Here is an 18,898-nt window from a genome sequence, read left to right as displayed (position 1 = left end):
CTTTCTTTTCTTCAGGCTTGAATTCTCAGGCTCCCCTGCTCAGGGAATGAGGTGTATTTTCAACCTCTGGTGTTCAACTAGACAGGCCCCTTCCAGACTATTACATTCAAAATAGGTCTTGCTCCCAATCCCCCAGTTTCTCTGATGCCGGTCTCCCCAGGAAAAGGTTCAACATTCACTCAGTCTCTCACTCGTTGCTGGATAGGTCTCTCTCAGACCCACCTGATCCACATTCATTTGAACAAATCTCACAATCTAGTTTGATGAACCTCAATATGATATCTGTTTCCCAAGGACTGAAAAATTAATCTGAGAGGTTTCACCGCGATCTTGATTATCAAACTGCACTTGAACAAGCCTTACCATAATGTGCTGTGAGGAGCCAGGAATGAAACGCTGACACGGGGGATTCATGGTGTTGGTCAAAGACCTATTAAAAAAACAGGGGGTCGGGAAAAGCCTCTCTGAACCAGCTTTAAGGGGTGTTTCCATGCCCAACACCAAAACTAAGGGCCTGTCAACAGTCTGAATATCCAAAGCAAAACGTCCTGTGTCCAAAGTACTATTCTGGCCTTCACATTCTTAAAATCAACTCTAAGGTGAAAAGGGAACATTAATTTAGCCATTAGTGTTGTTTAAATGTTAGAAAAGGAAAATGCGTAGCTCCAACACAAAAGTTCCATAAGGGTAGAGTTCCTTGGTCCGGAGGGTGGTTTCCTTCCCCATGATATCTCTTCACTCTGTTTTATATTCAAGAAAATCAGTTCCTTGTGTTTCTCTTGATCAACAACACAACTGGTACACAAAACAACTTGGCTTGCAGTATTTATCTTGTTAGGATATCTAGTGTACTCTCCCGACACGCTTTCTCCCTTCTTCAATATATTTCCACAGCCTTTTCCTACTCCTGATGTGCTCTTATCAGGACTTCTTGGCGTAATATCTTTTACATACTGTTCAATGTGACCATGCCTAGTATGTTTTCCTGCAAGGACTTTTTCATATGAACATGTTAATAACTTCCATCTGCCTAGTATACTCTACAGCCAGGCTTTCTCACATAGGTATTTTCTTGCACCTTCAATTTGCCTGGTCTACTCGCCTGCCAAGGCCTTTCTCATGTGGGCTCTACACACACTTCCTAACTTGATAGTCTCTTATATTTGCTTTATCTTGTATTGTATCTTCCTGGTATACCATCCTGCCAGGGCTTCTCGTATATGTGTATTGTATACACTCACAAACATGAAAGACTTTTACATGTGTTCAGTTCTCCCTTTTTAAACAATGCTCACTTGTTTGTTCTTTTTCTTGTGCTTCATTAACAGTTATTCAGGTTTGGCGTGGCTGCCAATATGCCCCGGTGGACCTGCTTCCCTTGAGTGGACTCATCAGATCTTGCGGACATATTCTGTTTCTCCCACGGCAAGCCGGTGGCGGTCGTTCGGCATTTCCTTCCTTCTCACTGCCTCTGCTTTTCTGCCTCTCGCAGATGCTGCTGGTCTCTTCTGCATCGTTTTGGGCTTTGGTAAGGAGGAGGCTGCCTTCCAACACCTGCAAACAGCCTGAAACATTCTGTCTGCTTCTGGCATTCCCGCAGCGTGTTCTCGCTCACAGTCAGCTTCCCTTTTCCATGTCCTCGAGCCAGTTGGCTCCACGGAACAATCTCCAGCCCTACAGTCTCTCGGTCAGTACCGATAGGAGCATTCTCCCACCAGCAGTTCGCCTCTGTCAGCTGGTTTTCCCATTTAAATTTCCCAGCTGTAGGTATGCCCTTGCAACAACTAGAGCGCTTCTTGTTCTTTTGGTCTCCATTGATCTGTATTACTTGGTTCATCTTCTTCATCACAGTATTCTTGCATTTATGGGAATGGAAGTCCATTCTTGACGACTGGCATGCAAAGTCTGGATAAGTGGTATCAGTGATCTTTAAGGGCAAGTCAGTTCTGGATGACTGGTAGGTAGAGCCTGAGAAGGTGTTTTCTTGAATCTTAAAAGGCAAGCCAGATTTTGACAACTTGCAAGCAGGTCTTGTGAAAAGGTTTTCAGTACCCTTCCTAGATGGATGAGGGGAGATATGACAATATGCCTTTAAGGCATCAGGCATGGACCGGGTATCCTCAAAAGAAAAAGGGGGATTCTATGTCTCGTCTGATGATGCCATGATACTCTCCCGAAGGCTGTCTCCCCCAATGTGATCCTCCCTCATATAGCCGCCCCCAGGGGCAGAATGAGATAGGGGCTGCTGTCTCCTAGCCACATTGGGAGAGGTCACCATCAGATTCATCACAGTGCTTTGTCACTTCTTGCTTGGATGGGTCTTACAAGGTTATCAGCATTCACTTGAAAATGCCTTCCTACAATGTGGCTCTCATTATTCTCTTAGGTAGGGTTCCATCAAGATGATGATGATCAGCTTCACATGGATTTATTTCATCAGGACATAGGTGATCTGAATTTCATTTAGGCATGTCTCAACATGACATGGAGCATCAGCTTTCACTTGGCCTCAGGATCTAGCAAGTCATTTTTTGCTTGTGGTCTCTCATCACAAGCCAGCCTTTGATTTGGCATTCACTTGACCAGTTCTTGCTATGACCTAACGTTTCAGCATTAAGTTGGCCAGGTCTTCAGCAGGACCTTTGGCTGGTATTATATCCTTGTGTCAGGAACCGGGTAGTCAGTACTTCCTCCAGCAAAGTCATCAACTTCCTCCAAATGGCTTTCTACCACCCTCTGCAAAAAGTTATTACGGGCACGTTCTCCAGTTTCCTTTTTACTGTGGGCTCTCCTTAGCATGCACACATCGCTCCGAGTGGGCTTTTCCAGATCCCTTTAGAGGGATTATTGGTTTACCTCCTTTGAATCTGCCCTGCTGACTAGTAGGGCTGAATAGAGGTTTGATTCTTGGTGTGACACTGGTTATTTTGTAATAGATTTTTTATGTCTTAATTGATCCTCTGTGTGGTTAATTTTTAAGTTGCTCTCACCTTTGTTTATCTGCAGCTTGATATGTGATGTGGCAGCCCTCTTGGAACTCAACCAAGGCATGCATGCTGCAAGTGGCATTCTCTGGTTGCAGGAGAATGCCTGCAACATGCTGTGGTGTCTGCAGCTGACCACTTGTGTCCTGGTTACTCGATTCCCTTGCCTCGACCACCAGGTAAGTTGAAGGACTTTTACCTGTTCCATCCATCAACTCCGCGTTTGGATGTCTGGATTTATGTTTGAGGTTTATTGACTGGAATAATAGTGGGCATTTTTTCTGAACACCAAACTTGTGGATCTAAATGTCCCTTGCTGAGGGTTCTCAAACACCCCTCATGGGGGAGGCAAGCCTAGGGAAACCAACTCATTCCCTGCTCTGAGAGGAACATTGGTTAGTGGTCAGACCAAAACAGTCCCCCGCTGCTCGCCCCCTCACATCATAATATTGAGTGTTCTTTTAACTTCCCACATAACTAAACAAATGGACAGTAGCCATTCTCTTTATAACAAATAAAAAACGTTGTCATTCTTTTTTTAAGCCAAAAAGGTGTCTCTTAAAAGGTCTGCTGGGGGAAAAGGGAGGTAGTAATAACTGAACAAGAAATGATTCAAAAAGTATTTTTATTTTTTGAGTTTTTGTTAATATTTTGGGGAATCTGTTGTGGGGAGACAAATTACAAAGAAAATAAGGAGCATTTGCCCAAAAATAAAAAAGGCATCACCCCAGAAACCATTCTACTTGGTCAAAAATTGCAAAGAGACCACAAAAACAACCAAGAGTTTTTCCGAGGCACGGAGCCAGGAGGGATCATTGTGAGACTGGGACAGTGAGACCACCTAAGAATTTAAGACCTCCGGCCTAGGAGGGCTCTCTGAGAGTCTGGGCCAGAAGGGCTGCCGATGGAATCCAAACAGAGTACTCACTGAGAATGATGAGCCTGTGAGAAGTTCTTCATTGACTTAAGCAAAGAATTTGCTCAGAACTCTTGGTTTTGGCATTAAAACCGATAAATGCTACATGAAAAACCACCTGGGAAAAACTGGGAAGAAATCATCTATCGTCTAGATGACCTGGCACCAAAGCCCAGGAGGGTCAACATTAACTAGCAACCTCACAAAATGGTCTCGAAGCCTGGCGACATGAGACAACTCTGCGGTTGTGAGCATAATTTCTTCAGGGAGGCCAGCCCCCAGAACACATGTTCAAGATATCCCCCTCACCCGTTTTTGTTCTTATGTGGCAATATATCCTTATTTTGATGTAAACTGCACCCCCATTTGTTTTAAAATGAAAATAAACGTTTTGTTGACCCTAGTTGAGTCACGATTGATCTGTGATCCTGTGGCACACGAGCGAATGCATACTCATTTTGGACCATATAATCTGAATATTTTGTCTTAAAGGGTGAAATGTAATAAATGTAGCAGGGTTTATTTTTACAACGGAAATGGCTGACGAATGTTTTGAAAATATTGTGTGGCAGGAACACAATCTTGCTGGAGTGAGGCATACAACACTGATGCATGTAATCACCTAGCCAGGGATGTCCTGCGGTAGTTTCATAATGTCCCATTGCACATGTATATTTTATGTACAAAATGGTGGGTATGTACCATGCGATCGAAGAACACTCAGGGATGTTCTGTTAAGAAACCTATCCCACGTATGACTGATCTGCCGGGAAGGGGGAATAACCCTTTTTCATGCATCTGGGGCAACAAATAAAAATTAGACTTATTTGAGGTTGCCCCTGGGGTAGTGGTGTCATACTGGCCAGTTAAGATTACATCAAAAAAGCATATGGAAAATGGAATCACTCCGAATACTACGAAATTTAACATACTGACCGACACCTGATTTTTAAATGTAGTTAAACGGAAAACTGGAACTGGGGAAACTTGGGCCAATCAACCCTGATGAAAGGAAATATGTGCAGGTTCAATATTCAGTCAAAGCTACAAATGATTCCCCACGCTGCATACACAATGAATAACTCGTGGTCACACTGACTAGCAGGATGTTCCTTAAATAGACCTTCACATGGTAAATATTGGAAAAAAAGTAGAGCCCATGGACAAATACTAATCACTCTTTTTCACCAACCAAATTATGAATGATATATGCTAAAAACGTGTTCTCTCTCAATCAAATAAGTGGGACTTTTTTAAAATGACAAACATCACATATAACGCCTTTCCTCTATAAAGAGGGAAAACATATATCAAAATGGTGCCTGGCGGAGTCCTGATATGCCCAGGAGGGTAAATAACACTAATATCAGAAAATCAGGATGTGAGATCAAAAAGAAGTAATGTTTTGGATACATTTATTGAATCTCAACAAAAAAAAATGGCAAAATATTGAATGTTTGCATTTTTTAGACAAGCAGGACAGTAAAACGGACAGGTTTGGTATTCTAACAATGTGGGGTACATATGCGTACCAACCTCTTGATTATTGAGGTAGAATTCCCATATTGGTGCACATTCTCTGATACAACAACTAGACAAATCAATCTGAATGTGAGTAAGTGCTACCCAGGGCTACTATTAGTCCATGGGTTTTGCAGGACAGTAGACACAACATTATACATAAACATAAATGGAGGGTCAAACAGTTGTGTCACAGATCATCGACACTGTAGTGTTTCGGCCAACGGTGGCAGTTTCTGAGCATGCTACTGTGGTGGCCTTCTTCAGGATAGAAGTAAAGATTAGTTCTGTCCGTGTGTATTATCTGTAGGGGAAATGGATAACTGTCATGATCTCAGTAATGTATTATTTGTTCTTTTGGTTTTTAGTGGCTAAATGAAGCCTAGAAAATACACAAACGTGTGTATTCAAGTAAAGCTTACCATCAAGTGTGAGTTTGGCGGTATGGCTGTACTTAAAAGTCCCTCATAACATCATGGTGGAAACTGTGGTGTATTCAATACACTGAAGAGAATCGACCTGAAAATCCTGGATCTAATGCGTTCAACAGGAAATGGATGTGCCTATTAGTGGCATTCCATGGAACCAGGTCTGTAAAAAGAAGACGAGAAAGAAAAGCTCGTCTCAATACAGTGAAGAAATTCATCTGTATAGTCACGCTGATACCGCTGTTTGGAGTGCGTGACAGAATTTCCGTGGCTTGTGTGTATGCTATGTGGTACTGGGTGGACATATGGCGAGCCAGGGTGATGGGGTGCGTGCCATGTGATGGGGGGATCTGTCTCTCTCAAAACAAAGCCCGTGATTTGTGTGTGCGGAACGTGCGAAAAACATTTCCTGAAATGACTAGGGATATAGGCGTGTGGTAGCAGCCCGTGTAATTATTGGGGCATATAAGTGCCTATTGCCGGAAAAAGACCCGTGCAGTTAATCCAGCAGTGAAGATGAAACGAGATTGGACTGGTGACTGGGCTAGTGAATAGTGAGACCCTATAAAGAGGGATAGACATTGTTTAATGTGTATTAAACAATGGTTCTGATGAATTTTGTCTATGCTGTAAAACGGGCATGACTCCATCTCTTACTTTTGATAAAAGCAAGAACACTCGGTACTGCAATATTACTTTCTTGTCTATGAAACCCCACACATAGTAACTTTTCAATGTTCATCAAAACATGTCGCCCAGCTCCAAACACAATGCCGCCATCTTAACATTTTTTTGGAAACACCAGGGTACTATTTTTAACTTTGCTTCAAGTGTGCAACTTACCATTTTATAAATACTCAGTAACACGTCTGATGCCAAAGTGCATCGTAAATTATATCAGCCACCTCCTATAATACTACTAAATTCCCTGATCCATTTAGGGTTAATTGCTTTCCCTCGCTCGCCCTAATATCTTCACCCTATGCCTATGTTCAGACCTTTTTTCTATTCTGGGGTTGCCCGGCACTGGTGCTCAATATGATTATTTTATTTTTAAATGACAAATCCATCCCTTTTCAATCTTTAAAGGATGCGCAAAGTGTACACATGTTCTGCACAGTGGCCTCCTGCGCACATGCAAATAGCCAAACAACTGCAGCCTGCGGGTGCACAAGCGAGTCTGCCAGTGCATCATGATTTCCGTGGCCAGATCCCCTTAGGATAATCATAATCAGCCCCAACCCCCTCCCCCTAGAATGCATGCAGTGGGAGTGGCTGTCATAGATCGAAGGTAATCCAAAAGCACAACAGGGTGCATTGCACAATGGTCTGCAGCATTCCCGCACACCCTGCCTCCCGCCTTTCTGATTCCAGGGGGAAAGGGCAATGCTGCCATTGGCTTTTTCGGGCATATACCTGGCCACATTTCTCTGCCCCAACTAGAAACGCTCATGTTTTGAATGAGCATTTCTATAATCAGTAACGGAGGTGAAAAATGTTTTTAAAAATTGCATGTGCGGTCATGTAGCAGACACTTGTGCATGGTGGGCTGGCTATGGGAACCTGCGCCAGCTGGCAGTTACTCTTAGTGCACGCAAATCCTTGCTGGCGTGCTCTTTCACGCAGCATATCCTGCGGGCTTTGAGAATTGACCCAGACTGTTAACCACCTGTCCACCGCCTCAGGTGTGTGTTGGGGGTAATGCCCCAGGGCCAGCCTTGTTTCGGGTTGCGCCCTTCCTGACAGCGCCCTATAGGGGGCGGGGTGCCACATTGTGTTTCTCCGTGCCGTTGCTCTGTCTACTACATAGAGAGCTGCTGGCAGCGGCGATGTATTCAATGAAGTGATGATCTGCTCGCTCACATGGTGGAGCGGGGACTTCATCACTTCAATGCGGCGTCGATACTAAAGCAGCATGTTGTAGCCTTTAAAAGGCTGCCCCATGCTGATTTGGCATCACCGCTCTATTGTAATAAAAAGCACCTCGCTCTCGTGCTGGAACGCCCGGCGCCAGCACGAGAGCGGTCGCGTTTTATTATAACAGGGCGCCTGTTGCGCCTTCACACACCAAGCTAGCTCGGGGGAGCCCTTGAAAGACTCGCCCCCACCCCCGAGCTGGCTTGGATTGGGGCTAATGTGCCACTCCGGGCAGTCGCCCAGGCCACCCGGGCCTAAAGCCAGCCCTGTCATTCCCCATGTCCTCACTCCACTCGACTGATGCCTTCAGTTTAGTAGATGCATGACGTAGGGTCCGGCACTTCAGCATTAATGCGTAATAATGATGGCACATTAGCACAATGCCCCACATTATAAATGAATGCCCGTGATATACATGATCAAGTCTTTGGGAACGGCCATGAGCGTCTTTCAGGAAAGAAAACGGATTTAAACCAGCTAGTGCAAATTCCCTGTAAATATCTGTTGCGCCACTTTGTTTTTTACTTGATAATTTCATTAAAGATGTGTTGTGCTCTTTTGGATTTTACCAATTGCCTCCTGAAATGACCACCATTAAAGTCAACGCTCACCGTGACCTTCTGGAAATTAAAACATTAACATAGTAATGGGAGGAACACAGGACGCCACAATAGCAGCGTATGCTACCAGACAGTATGCTACCAGACGCACAATGTTCTTCCCATTGGAGTCAAAGGGAATGGCTGAAATATGCCTCATTCCTCCCAGAATTCGCAAGTTTGGGGCTTCTTATTAACATGGACCTTGGGACGATATTAACGTACATGGGAGGGTGGTTTAGACCCATCAGCCCCAGGTGTCAAGATTATTTTTTAGTGCAAAACATTTTTAATAACATTTGACATTAAGTTTACACACGGGTGGTGCCGGCACCCTACCTTTGAATCTTCACTGCTGACTCCAAGCTCGAGGACAGCTCGGGGTGATGCCATTTTGGCTTGGGTCGACTGGGCCATCTGCAAGTTCAGCTGCCATCCAGTTGTCTCCAGCTAAAAAAGAAAGAGTAGATCAACACGCGGCAGCGCAGGCACGCGACAGTCATTCCTCGGCTCCTGCATGAAAGCCGGGGCTCAGTTAGGCGGGGATGGTGTGTGCTGCAATGAGCAGGCCGCCACCCTACACCTGCCACACGCTCCCCGGCAGATACTGGGCCTCACGCAGGAAACCTGCGCAAGTGCAGGCGGCTGTGCGGCATACAGCGTGTCAGCACAAATGGCTATAGTGCCCACAGCTGCACGCTTAGAACATGCGCGACAGATGATCCTTACATAGGCCAGGAACAGACTTAGTTACCACATGCACAGGACAACTTGAGGCCACTTGCTGTATGGATGGCGGCAAGGCAGCCATGCCCCCAAAACAGAATCGCAAACGCCTCTGCCTTGATCTGTATGAACGCGCAGCTCGCATCTGTCCCAACAGACAGCAGAAAGGCTTATACCTCTTCCGAAACAACTCTCACCAGAAACAGGTGTGACTAGTCGCCTGGCATCTCAATAAGGCGCAGCAACTCCCCAGAGGACAAAAACGGCTCGCAAGCGTAGAGACCTCCAACAAACACGACATACCAGCCAATATCCCCGAGGTAAGCCTCGATGAATAAAAACATTATTTTATGCGCCCACGCACCCCTGCAGATAAGAGCGCTGTAGTTGGCGAGGGGCTTTTGTACCATGGAATAGTAATATTCCCGTTCTATAAATATTCTATAGGCGAGTAATCTCGGCTCCAGTGAAGACTAAAACAATGGCCTGCCTCACCCTACCTTCTACACACCAGTGGGCCTCAGCAGGAGCTGGCCGTTAGCCCTTAAATGCGGCAGTAATGCTATTATGGCCACATGTAAGGGCTGGCCCTATCACGAGTCTGGCTTATTCACCCCCAGCTCTGAGCTAGAGGTAAATTTGCCCAAAAAATGCCAATTTTCGCTGCTGTTACTGGCGGCGGGATACTGCACGTTAATTGCACCGAAAATTCCCCCATTGGGTGCAGTGAACCCAATGGGGAATGGGGATTAACAGCGTCCACCCCTGTGATCCGGTGGTAACACCATCGTACCGGTGGGCGTTAACACTAATATAGCTGGGCAGTATCCCAGGCGGGATACCGCCAAACTCGTGATCAAGCCCATTGTCTAAAAGTGAAGCAAAGACCAGAACAACTTAACATTGGTAAATACTTCAGCTGATTTAGGCACCAATAGTTGATAATAGCTATTATAAAACAACTCAATGGTACTCATTTTATTGACCTCGGAAGGATGAAGGGCGGAGTTGTCCATGCTGCGATTTGAGCCTGTGACTGCAGGTTGCACACAGAGATCAGTACCAGGTGCCTAGCCGGCTGAACTGTATCACCGGTTATGCTATGCATCAGAAAGGGGGAACAACTTGGGGCTAAAAGACTATCTCTCAAAGTAGTAAGGGGCTGGCATGTCACTCACGTCAGTTTGCTCCTGTATCCTTCTGCACTCAGTCTCTCAGATTTCCAAAAAAAAAGCATGTCGACAGGAGGCTGTAAACGGTCTGATGAAGGAGTGAGTGGTGATGAGCCTTACAGTGGCAGGCACCTTACCCCACTTCAGCAAATATCACTATCTTGGTAAGGGAATCTTGGAGACTATCTCTCAAACCAAGGTCGGGGGGGGCCCAAAAAACCTTTGCATTCTCTGCTAAATAGGGATCGAGATTGAGATTGGACAAGCAGGACCTCAAAACTGCTCCTGGGTATCCAGCATTAACCACTGATTGACCAGGAACTAACACTGGGGAACAAGAAGCTGCTACATAGGGTTCTGGAAATCTAATCTCCACATACAAAGCAAACGTATAACTTTTCCATTATATGTCTCCTTAAATATCCTATGAATGTGTTCTAATATCTTGTTATAGATTGTACCAAAGTTGTTTGTTGGCCCAGGGAGCTGAAAGTAGCAACACACACATGGGGGCACACGGAGCGAGTTTTGGCACCCTGTGCATAATCCCAACCATATTTTCACATATAACATGCACAGATTAAGTCGACTGATTGCTTTTCGTCATGTTTCTTACTCTATCAGGCCCTCCAACCATACTAACTGAGCCAGAGCCCTCGGGGTGGTTTCAGCTGCTGGGTGCCGGCAATGTGCTGCCTATCTACGGTCAGGGGACAGAAAGAGGATAACCCTATTTCTCAACTAAATTTAAAAGGAACAATGAGACACAGAGATGCGTCCATGCTCCTGGTTCTAGCAGGAACCACAATTCCTTTATTTCCTGCTTTGATGAAGTCAAGGTTTTAAAAATATTTATAAAAATGTGGACCATGATAGGATACGTTTTTAACATGGTGTATCCTATTACTGCAAGGAAATCCCTTAGTGGTGTCTGCCGACCGGTTTCAGTGGCTAATGCCAGTGTTGCCACTTCTTCAGGACCTTAGATGCTCCTTTTCATATAGAGCATTGGCTCATCTGCTACTGGGCTTTGTTTGGGTGTCCTATGTTTGTGTTCATTTATTTAGACAACAGCTAGTTCTGTCCTGATTTCCTCTGCAGCCTGTAGGGAGACAGGAGGGGAGGAGGGGAGCGGTGACAAGATGTGTGTGGTTGCTAATGACATCCACCAGCATATAGCTGATTAGCAGCCGCATGGCGAAGACCCGCATTTACAGGAATACAGATCCTGAATTCGCAGAAGGTAAGAAAGACAAGCAGTGCATGGCACACAGTTTACGGATGGCCACGCTGCTTATCTGCGTCACCATGCTTTGTGGGCACAACGTGATTGTGCGGCATAGACCTGTGGGATGTATTTACCCATGCATCCGAGCCCTACCTCAAAACTGTGCAGTACTGACATGGAAAACATCATGATGGCCAGAGCTTCCCAGAAAATGCACAGGGAAATGCATGAAGAATAGGCTGCCACTCATTTTTGCCGATGTTGTGGGCACAGAAGGACACTGCCTAAAACCACCATTGGACTACCCACACAGTAGTCTGAAACCATTGGGAATGGCAATGCTGATTGCCAAAAGCAAACCCATAACTGTTGGGAATTAATTTTCTTAAATCCCAAAAAGGGGTGCAGTACCAGTACTCACCACTATCCAAAAGCCGGCGTTTTAAAACCACCAGATTTTACTTTTTGTAGAAAACTGAATAAATGAACCCAAAACATGTCAAATAAAGACTTACTGAGAGGTGGATACAATCTAAAGTTATATTCTGAAGTGACTTGAAGGTTTATAACAAGACTGGCTGAGCTGTGGATTTCAGCAGTTTAAGTAAATTTGGACTGAAAGACACTAAAAAATCTAAATGTTTAAAAGAAATGAGTGACCTACTTTTGAGTGTCATATAGGCTGCAATTGTTTAAATGTCATAGTTTTAAACTTAGAATCAGCATTCTAACTGCATATGTAAACATTGTCTTGACGTAGACTGGGTAACAAAAAGTGACATTTTATCTGAAACCTGGCTTAAGGAACTGAATTCTGCCTGGCAACTACCCCCATCAGGAGTGAAACTTGAGTCACAGCTGTGTTCCCAGGCCTATCTGCCTTTTGCTGGCCACACTAAGGATATGCCATCTCTCTGATAATTGAATTAAGGGGAGCCCCCACAGAATACAGGAGCTCTGAACAAAGCCCTGTCCTGACCCAGGCAGATGGTTTATTGCAGACGTCGTAAATGTAGCTTCCTCCTGAAGCAAAGGGGAGGGGCACTGCCTGTGAGAGCAAGCTGGCTTGGCAGAACTGGAAAAACCAGAAATTCAACCTTGTGCTGGAGGAAAACCACACCCCTTTGGGGCCAGAACATAACTCTAAAAAGATGAATAACTCATAGAGCGGACATGTGAAAATTTTTATAAATGATACCATAATTCTTGTGATTTTTCTACCCACATTTTAAGAGGTTTTTAGAACCGGTGGCATGTTCAGGGGGGTTTTAGCGGAAAAGAGGATATTACTCAAAATGTGTGCATGTGAAAAATCTGACACTTCATCAACTAATGTCCATACTCCTTGCGCACATGTGTGTAAATTTGGGGTAATGTCCGGTATTGCAAACCAGTTAAAAAGTGCAAAATATTGCCATTTCTGAATGCAAGCTTCCAGGAAGAGCAGAGTTTGGACAGGGTATACCTCCTGTAATGCACGATGGGTGCATATGATTTTAAAACAATATGTACCTCTGCAAATATGTATTTGGTTCAAATCTAGATTTGTGTGCAAGTTGACAGGAGGAGTGGACTTTCTGCAGGCTGTAAAATGACATCACTCTGACACAATTTAGCTTCCCCAATCAGGGGAGAAATGAAAGCTTGGCCAATGATAAGTGGAGAGGGGCTGGCTAGTGATGCTGCTCACACACACCCATTAAAAAAACACATAAAAGCAGACAGACAGGACAGATAGGGACTTTCAAATCCATTTACAGCTGGAAGCTCTGCCGGGAAAATCCATACTTCAAATCCATCAACCTCCAGAGAGCTAACATAGAGACTTCAATCTATCAACCTTCAGAGACCCAGACCAGACCAGCAGAGTAGAGCTGACCTGTTAGCAGAACCAGAGAGAGCTGACCCAGATCACTGTGAAGTGCAGAGACCAGAGTCTAGTCTAAAACCTGACCAGATCCGTGGCGAGGCCCATTTCTCTCAAGAATATAGTGTGAGTACCTAGAAAACTGTGCAGAACCAATCTCTTAGTTAAAATAATATAATTCAATCTATTTTAATCTAAGTAGAACTGTCTCCTAACGGTCACCTGTCATTTGTAAAGCTGTCACTGTCATTTTCTAGTTGCAAGCTGCACTTGTCTTTTTGAACTTTAAAATTTCAAATCTGAAAAACGACCTCTATTCAATCGCTCATATCTCCGTGACCGTTTGTGCTAGAGACTTGCAGTAACTTTCCCCTGAAAGCTGAGAATCGTGGCTTTTCTGTGAACCTAGAACCACATTCCTACCCCCTATAGTTTTGCCGCAATCGCGGAAAACGCACTCGCGAATTTGCCGCGATTTGCAAATTTCTTCACGTGTAAAAATCTGCTGCTGCTTGCATTTCATTTGCCAAAAATTCGTTTAACCTGCTAGTTACACCCTAGATCCTTGCTAAAGTGAGCCTGGACTAATATTAACTTGATTTCACTCACCCTGAACCTCCTAGAGGGAATTAAAAGCATTTTAGCATATTTTTCACTTTATTGCCAGCACACATAAAAGCATTTTGCCTGTGTTTTCAACTTCTGTAGTCTAAGTTGCTGGGTGAACTGAATTACATATGATTGCATTTCTGAGAACTGTGTGCCTTCCTTCCATTTCCTTGCATTGCATAAAAGGGGGGGGGTGAATTGTACAAGAAAGTGATTACATTGTTTTTGCTGAAATCCTATCAAGTTATTTTCTGTATTGCATTTCATTCCACATTGCATCCATTTGAAACCATAAAAGTATTGTTGCTATCTTATCCATTTCATGTCAACTCCTTAGTGATTATCAAGAAGTGTGCTAGTGCCAGATTCTCCGTTGTTAATCTTTATCATATCAGATTAAGTGTGCTATTCAATTATTAATTTATTATAAAGCGTGATATATATATATATATATATTGTTTAAATTATCAATTAAACCTTTTAACTTGCAAAACAGAACTACTTCTTGGCTCAGTGGGGTCAGGAGGATTCCAAGAGAGGGGTGTTATATAGGGGTAGTCATCCAGAACGCATGAACTGGACATAAAGATATATCAATAAGGGTTTTCATTCAGTATTCTAGACTAGGCGTTGACTTGGCTGTAGTGCTGAATTGAATCCTCTTACAGACCACTATTGAAAAGAAATTAGCAATATATGAGCCCCCGCAAGCACTAAGCCTGGCAGAATACTTTTCTGATTATGTCCAGGGCTCTAAAGCTCCTTGAACACAGAGGCCACCCTGCTCCTGGATTGGGTACCGACTCCGCAGGCACACTGGGTAAGCACAGTTGTCTATTTTGATTCATTTTATTTTATTGTTTGCTTGTTAGGCACTTATAGAGTAAGAAAATACGGTTTCAAAGTGCCCACAGGGCAAGGAGGGGAGCAGGAGTGGGAAACACATTAAAGTACATTAAAAGCACAATATATAAGAGTAGTGGGGGAAGAGGAAAACAGGACGTACCTAGTATGCCTTGTGAGTATTCAGAACGTGCAAGTGCAGCAAATAAGAAGGCAGGGGGTCAGTGATGTAGAGTCTGAGCTCATGGGTGAGCCACAGATGAAGTGTTAGGAATGTTGAGTGTTACACGCTCTGGAGTCACTAGTGGTGTAAGTGCGAGCCAACAGGGCGGAGGGTGTAAGTGCAAGTGCAGATAGACAGGTGCTGTGGCAATTGGGTGTGGGAGGTGAGGGCCCCGCACCACTAGTATATATATGGTGATGGATGTCATTAGTAACCACACACATCTTGTCACCCTCTTCCCCTCCCCCTCCCTACAGGTTGCAGAGGCAATAAGGGCAGAACTAGCTCTTGTCTAAATAAGTTAACACAAACATAGGGCACCCAAACAAAACCCAGAAGCAGATGAGCCAATGCTCTATATGAAAAGAAGCATCTAAGGTCCTGAAAAAAGTAGCCACACTGACAGCCACTGAAACAGGCCGTCCAACACCACTAAGGGATTTCCTAGCAGTAATAGGATACCCCATGTTAAAAACATGTGTACTATCATGGTCCACATTTTTATAAATGTTTTTAAAACCTTGAGTTGGTCAGAGTAGGAAAATTAAAGGAGTGTGGTTCCTGCTAGAACTAGGAGCATGGACACAACTGCGTCTCATTGTTCCTTTTAAACTTAGTTGAGAAATAGGGTCAGCCTCTTTCTGTCCCCTGACTCTAGATAGACGGCACACAACCGGCACCCAGGGGCAGAAACCATCCTGGGGGCTCAGTTAGTATGGTTGGAGGGCCTAATAGAGTAAGTAAGAAACAGATGGCGAAAAGCAATCGGTCGAGCTGAAAGTAGCTTCAGGTATCTGTTGGTGTCAGGCTAACCAGGCTCTTCTAGAAAACAACCAGGACCTAAATAGCTCCCAGCTCCCCCCAATTTCAAACTCTATGAAAGCCGATGTACACATTGAGTGGGCCCCGGTGAACCATTTAGTGACATACAGGTGGGCCAGGATGAAGATTAGTCAGCTACAGAAAAAAAAGATAAGAGTAGCCACATGGTGTGATCTCATCAGTAGCCTACCGACTCTCTTTGCGTTCTGCAGTTTTCCGGATTTAAGTTTTATAACAACATGCTTTGGAATGAATGACACCATTGGTGTGATGGGTGTGAACAAGAGACTTCCATTTTGATGTAGAGGAAACGCTTAAATAAGGATTATTGTTGGTGGGACATGTCTCCCAGGAACATTGCTAAGGATTTGTGTAAGGAGTTGAGAGTTTTTGTTTGGGCTCTGTGGTTGGGGATGTGTGACAATAGCCATGAGGATAAAGGGAACACGAGATGTGTCTAAGAAGGGGTATTGTGGCCATGTCGTTGGGTCCTAGAGAGAGGGTTCACTTAACATAGGAAGCTGGACGTTTGTTTACCAGTAGAGACTTCATCATAGCAATTATTAATCCATGTGACGTGCTGTACTTTTTAGTAAAATGGTGCAGAAACTTTAATGCTAAAAAGAACAAGTTTAAAAAGTGAAAGCACGGGATACAAGCTGCAGTAGTGAAGAATGAAAAAAAATACAAGAGCTACGTTAGCGTGGTGACTTTAAAAATGGCACCCATATCTCTTGTGCCATCAAAAGTGGATCCAAAGTCAACATTCCGATGACGCTAGTTGGCCTGTGTGTGTGCTGGAGGGGCAATGCTATGTGATGGCTATGGACAGTCTCAGAATATAGTTAGAATTGGCTCTGCAATTAGTCATAGCGGGATTGTCCTTTCCTAAAACAGAAACAACAATAAAGTACCCTTCCTAAAGAAGGGGAGGAGAGGAAGATGGGAAGAAGATGTGAGCTGGCAAAGAACAATGCTCTGTCCAACAAGCTTTCCTTTGAGAATTAAATCCCAGGGTGTGTCTCCTAGCAGCATTCTCCTGGGTAGCACCCTGCTGCTGTGGAAGGGCCACACTGAAGGAACCGGGCATCGGCACTAAAGCCGCTGTGCATGGTAGATAACATGCTGCAGAAGATGGCCAAGGCTTGGGAGAAGAACGCCTGCCTTGAGTCTCATGGGTGTTGGGTGGTCCTACGCTGGGTACGTTCATAAGGCCCGCCTCTGCTTGAGTCCATATATGTTGATAAGGCAAATACAATACAATGAGTTTATTTCAAAGACTTCAGACACTATCCACTTGAAGAAATAGTTTACAAGTAAATAAAAGACCATGTGTTGTTGCTGTTGTTTGACTGAACCGTTGACTGATTTGAAAGAAGTCTGATGAAGGCAATATGTAGAATTTAGTACGTTGGTGTACTCTGCCTCACACTGTGTGGGGGCTTATCCTTAGGCAATGACACAATGACAATATTGAGCATTGGGACTAAAATGATAAATAGTTCAATGGGTTATCCCCCACAAAGCCTACAAACCATAGTGATAATCATTCCCATCACAACTTTTGGATCATAATTGTAACCCGGTATATAAAAAGTATTGAGGTGTTGACCCATCAGCCAGTGTTCCACAAAAATGCAAGAAATAACACAGACAAATCCAAAAAGGCAGCCACGCATCTAAGGTTGCTCGTCACCTCACGGCGATGGGATGAGGGCCAAGCGGTAGGGGGGGCCACGCCGCGCAGTAAGGGCTACGCCACGCAGTAGGGACCACGCTGCGCAGTCAGGGCTAGCGTCAGACTGATCTGCATAGGTTGCATCTGCTTGCAAAGGCACAGCAGACCATTAAAAAAAGTGATGGACTGTGGGATGGATGAGGGAGGACGTGGGGTCCAGTAGTTTACAAGATACACAGTCTCATTCCAACGTTTCAATTTGTGTTCAAATTACCTGTCAGGAACCGGACCCGGGCAATACAATAAGCTCCGTGTATAAACACTGACCTCCAAACGTACAGGGCTGCAACACATCCTTGTTTGTCGTTTCAGTCTCCGGAAGATGCTGTGTGTGAAAACAATCGGGCGCGCATGCGTCTGATCTATGGCAAGCGGCACGCGCTATTAAACAGTGACACCTTTCCAATTGTTCATTGGATTATAGATAAGACAATTACAGATCCCGACACATTTGCATCTCCCAAACAAATAGATGCGCATTACACCTTCTGCAGAGCAATTATAGCCCCAATCTTATTTCCGCTGCTAATATTGATGAATGAACAAGCACCAAAATAATGAGCCAGTGCGACAGCGTGCGCAATCCATAGCGAAAGGAGCAGAAAACTAAGGAAACGATTTGCACACAATCGCACACATCTTTGCCTCTTCTCAGAATTCAGACACAGTGGCCACAAAACGTAATATCCCGGAGAGATTTGCTACGGAACCACATTAATAATCTGCGTCGCACAGATTACAGGATTTTTTTTTACTGCTTATTCTAGGGAATTGATTTTGTCATACTTCTTTATGAAAACAAAGGCAACTGCAAACGTGGGTTTCAGATGCATCTTCGGACCTGGCGATGGACCTACCTCGCATGCAACCGTGGTTGATGGAATTTATGTGCATCTTTTCCGAATCCCCACCTACAATTTAGAGGTAAATACGGGCCTCATTGCATGAGAATATCAGCAATGCCAGCATTTTCTAATGCTTATGCAAAGTAAAGACACAGACAACTTTGCACATTTAAAAACAAATTTATTATGCAAAATGCAAATGTAAAATATGAAGGTGTTTTATGCACATAAAGTTTGATGTTCACAGTTTAACTGTACCCTTAAAGTGTTCTCACTGTAATGCATTACCCATATTTCTACTGTAAACACCTCAACATGTGAAGAAAGTAAAAACAGACAATTTTTAAAAATGACAATGACCAGATTGGCCATTTCACCAAATGGCTGCCTCTGGTGTGTCCCAGCCGGGATTCACATTTTACAGAATGACCCGTCACCCTCTCCGCAGGCAAGTGGTTGC

At 44.3% G+C, this 18,898-nt stretch overlaps 1 protein-coding gene across 2 annotated transcripts in view; it reads right to left on the bottom strand.

The window, feature by feature from the left end:
- COMMD10 (COMM domain containing 10) overlaps positions 1-18,898 on the bottom strand; it is a 1,364,001-nt gene that overhangs the window by 995,100 nt on the left and 350,003 nt on the right. For both annotated transcript variants that reach the window (XM_069625537.1, XM_069625538.1), the window contains exon 5: positions 8,705-8,815. In XM_069625537.1, the coding sequence (XP_069481638.1) occupies positions 8,705-8,815 (111 nt within the window). The remainder of the gene's footprint in view (positions 1-8,704; positions 8,816-18,898) is intronic.

Source organism: Ambystoma mexicanum, chromosome 6p (genome assembly GCF_040938575.1).
Source record: "Ambystoma mexicanum isolate Mex_15411 chromosome 6p, UKY_AmexF1_1, whole genome shotgun sequence".
NCBI classification, from domain to species: Eukaryota; Metazoa; Chordata; class Amphibia; order Caudata; family Ambystomatidae; genus Ambystoma; species Ambystoma mexicanum.
The sequence above is the reverse complement of the archived record's forward strand: the minus strand, read 5'-3'. Positions and strand labels throughout refer to the sequence as shown.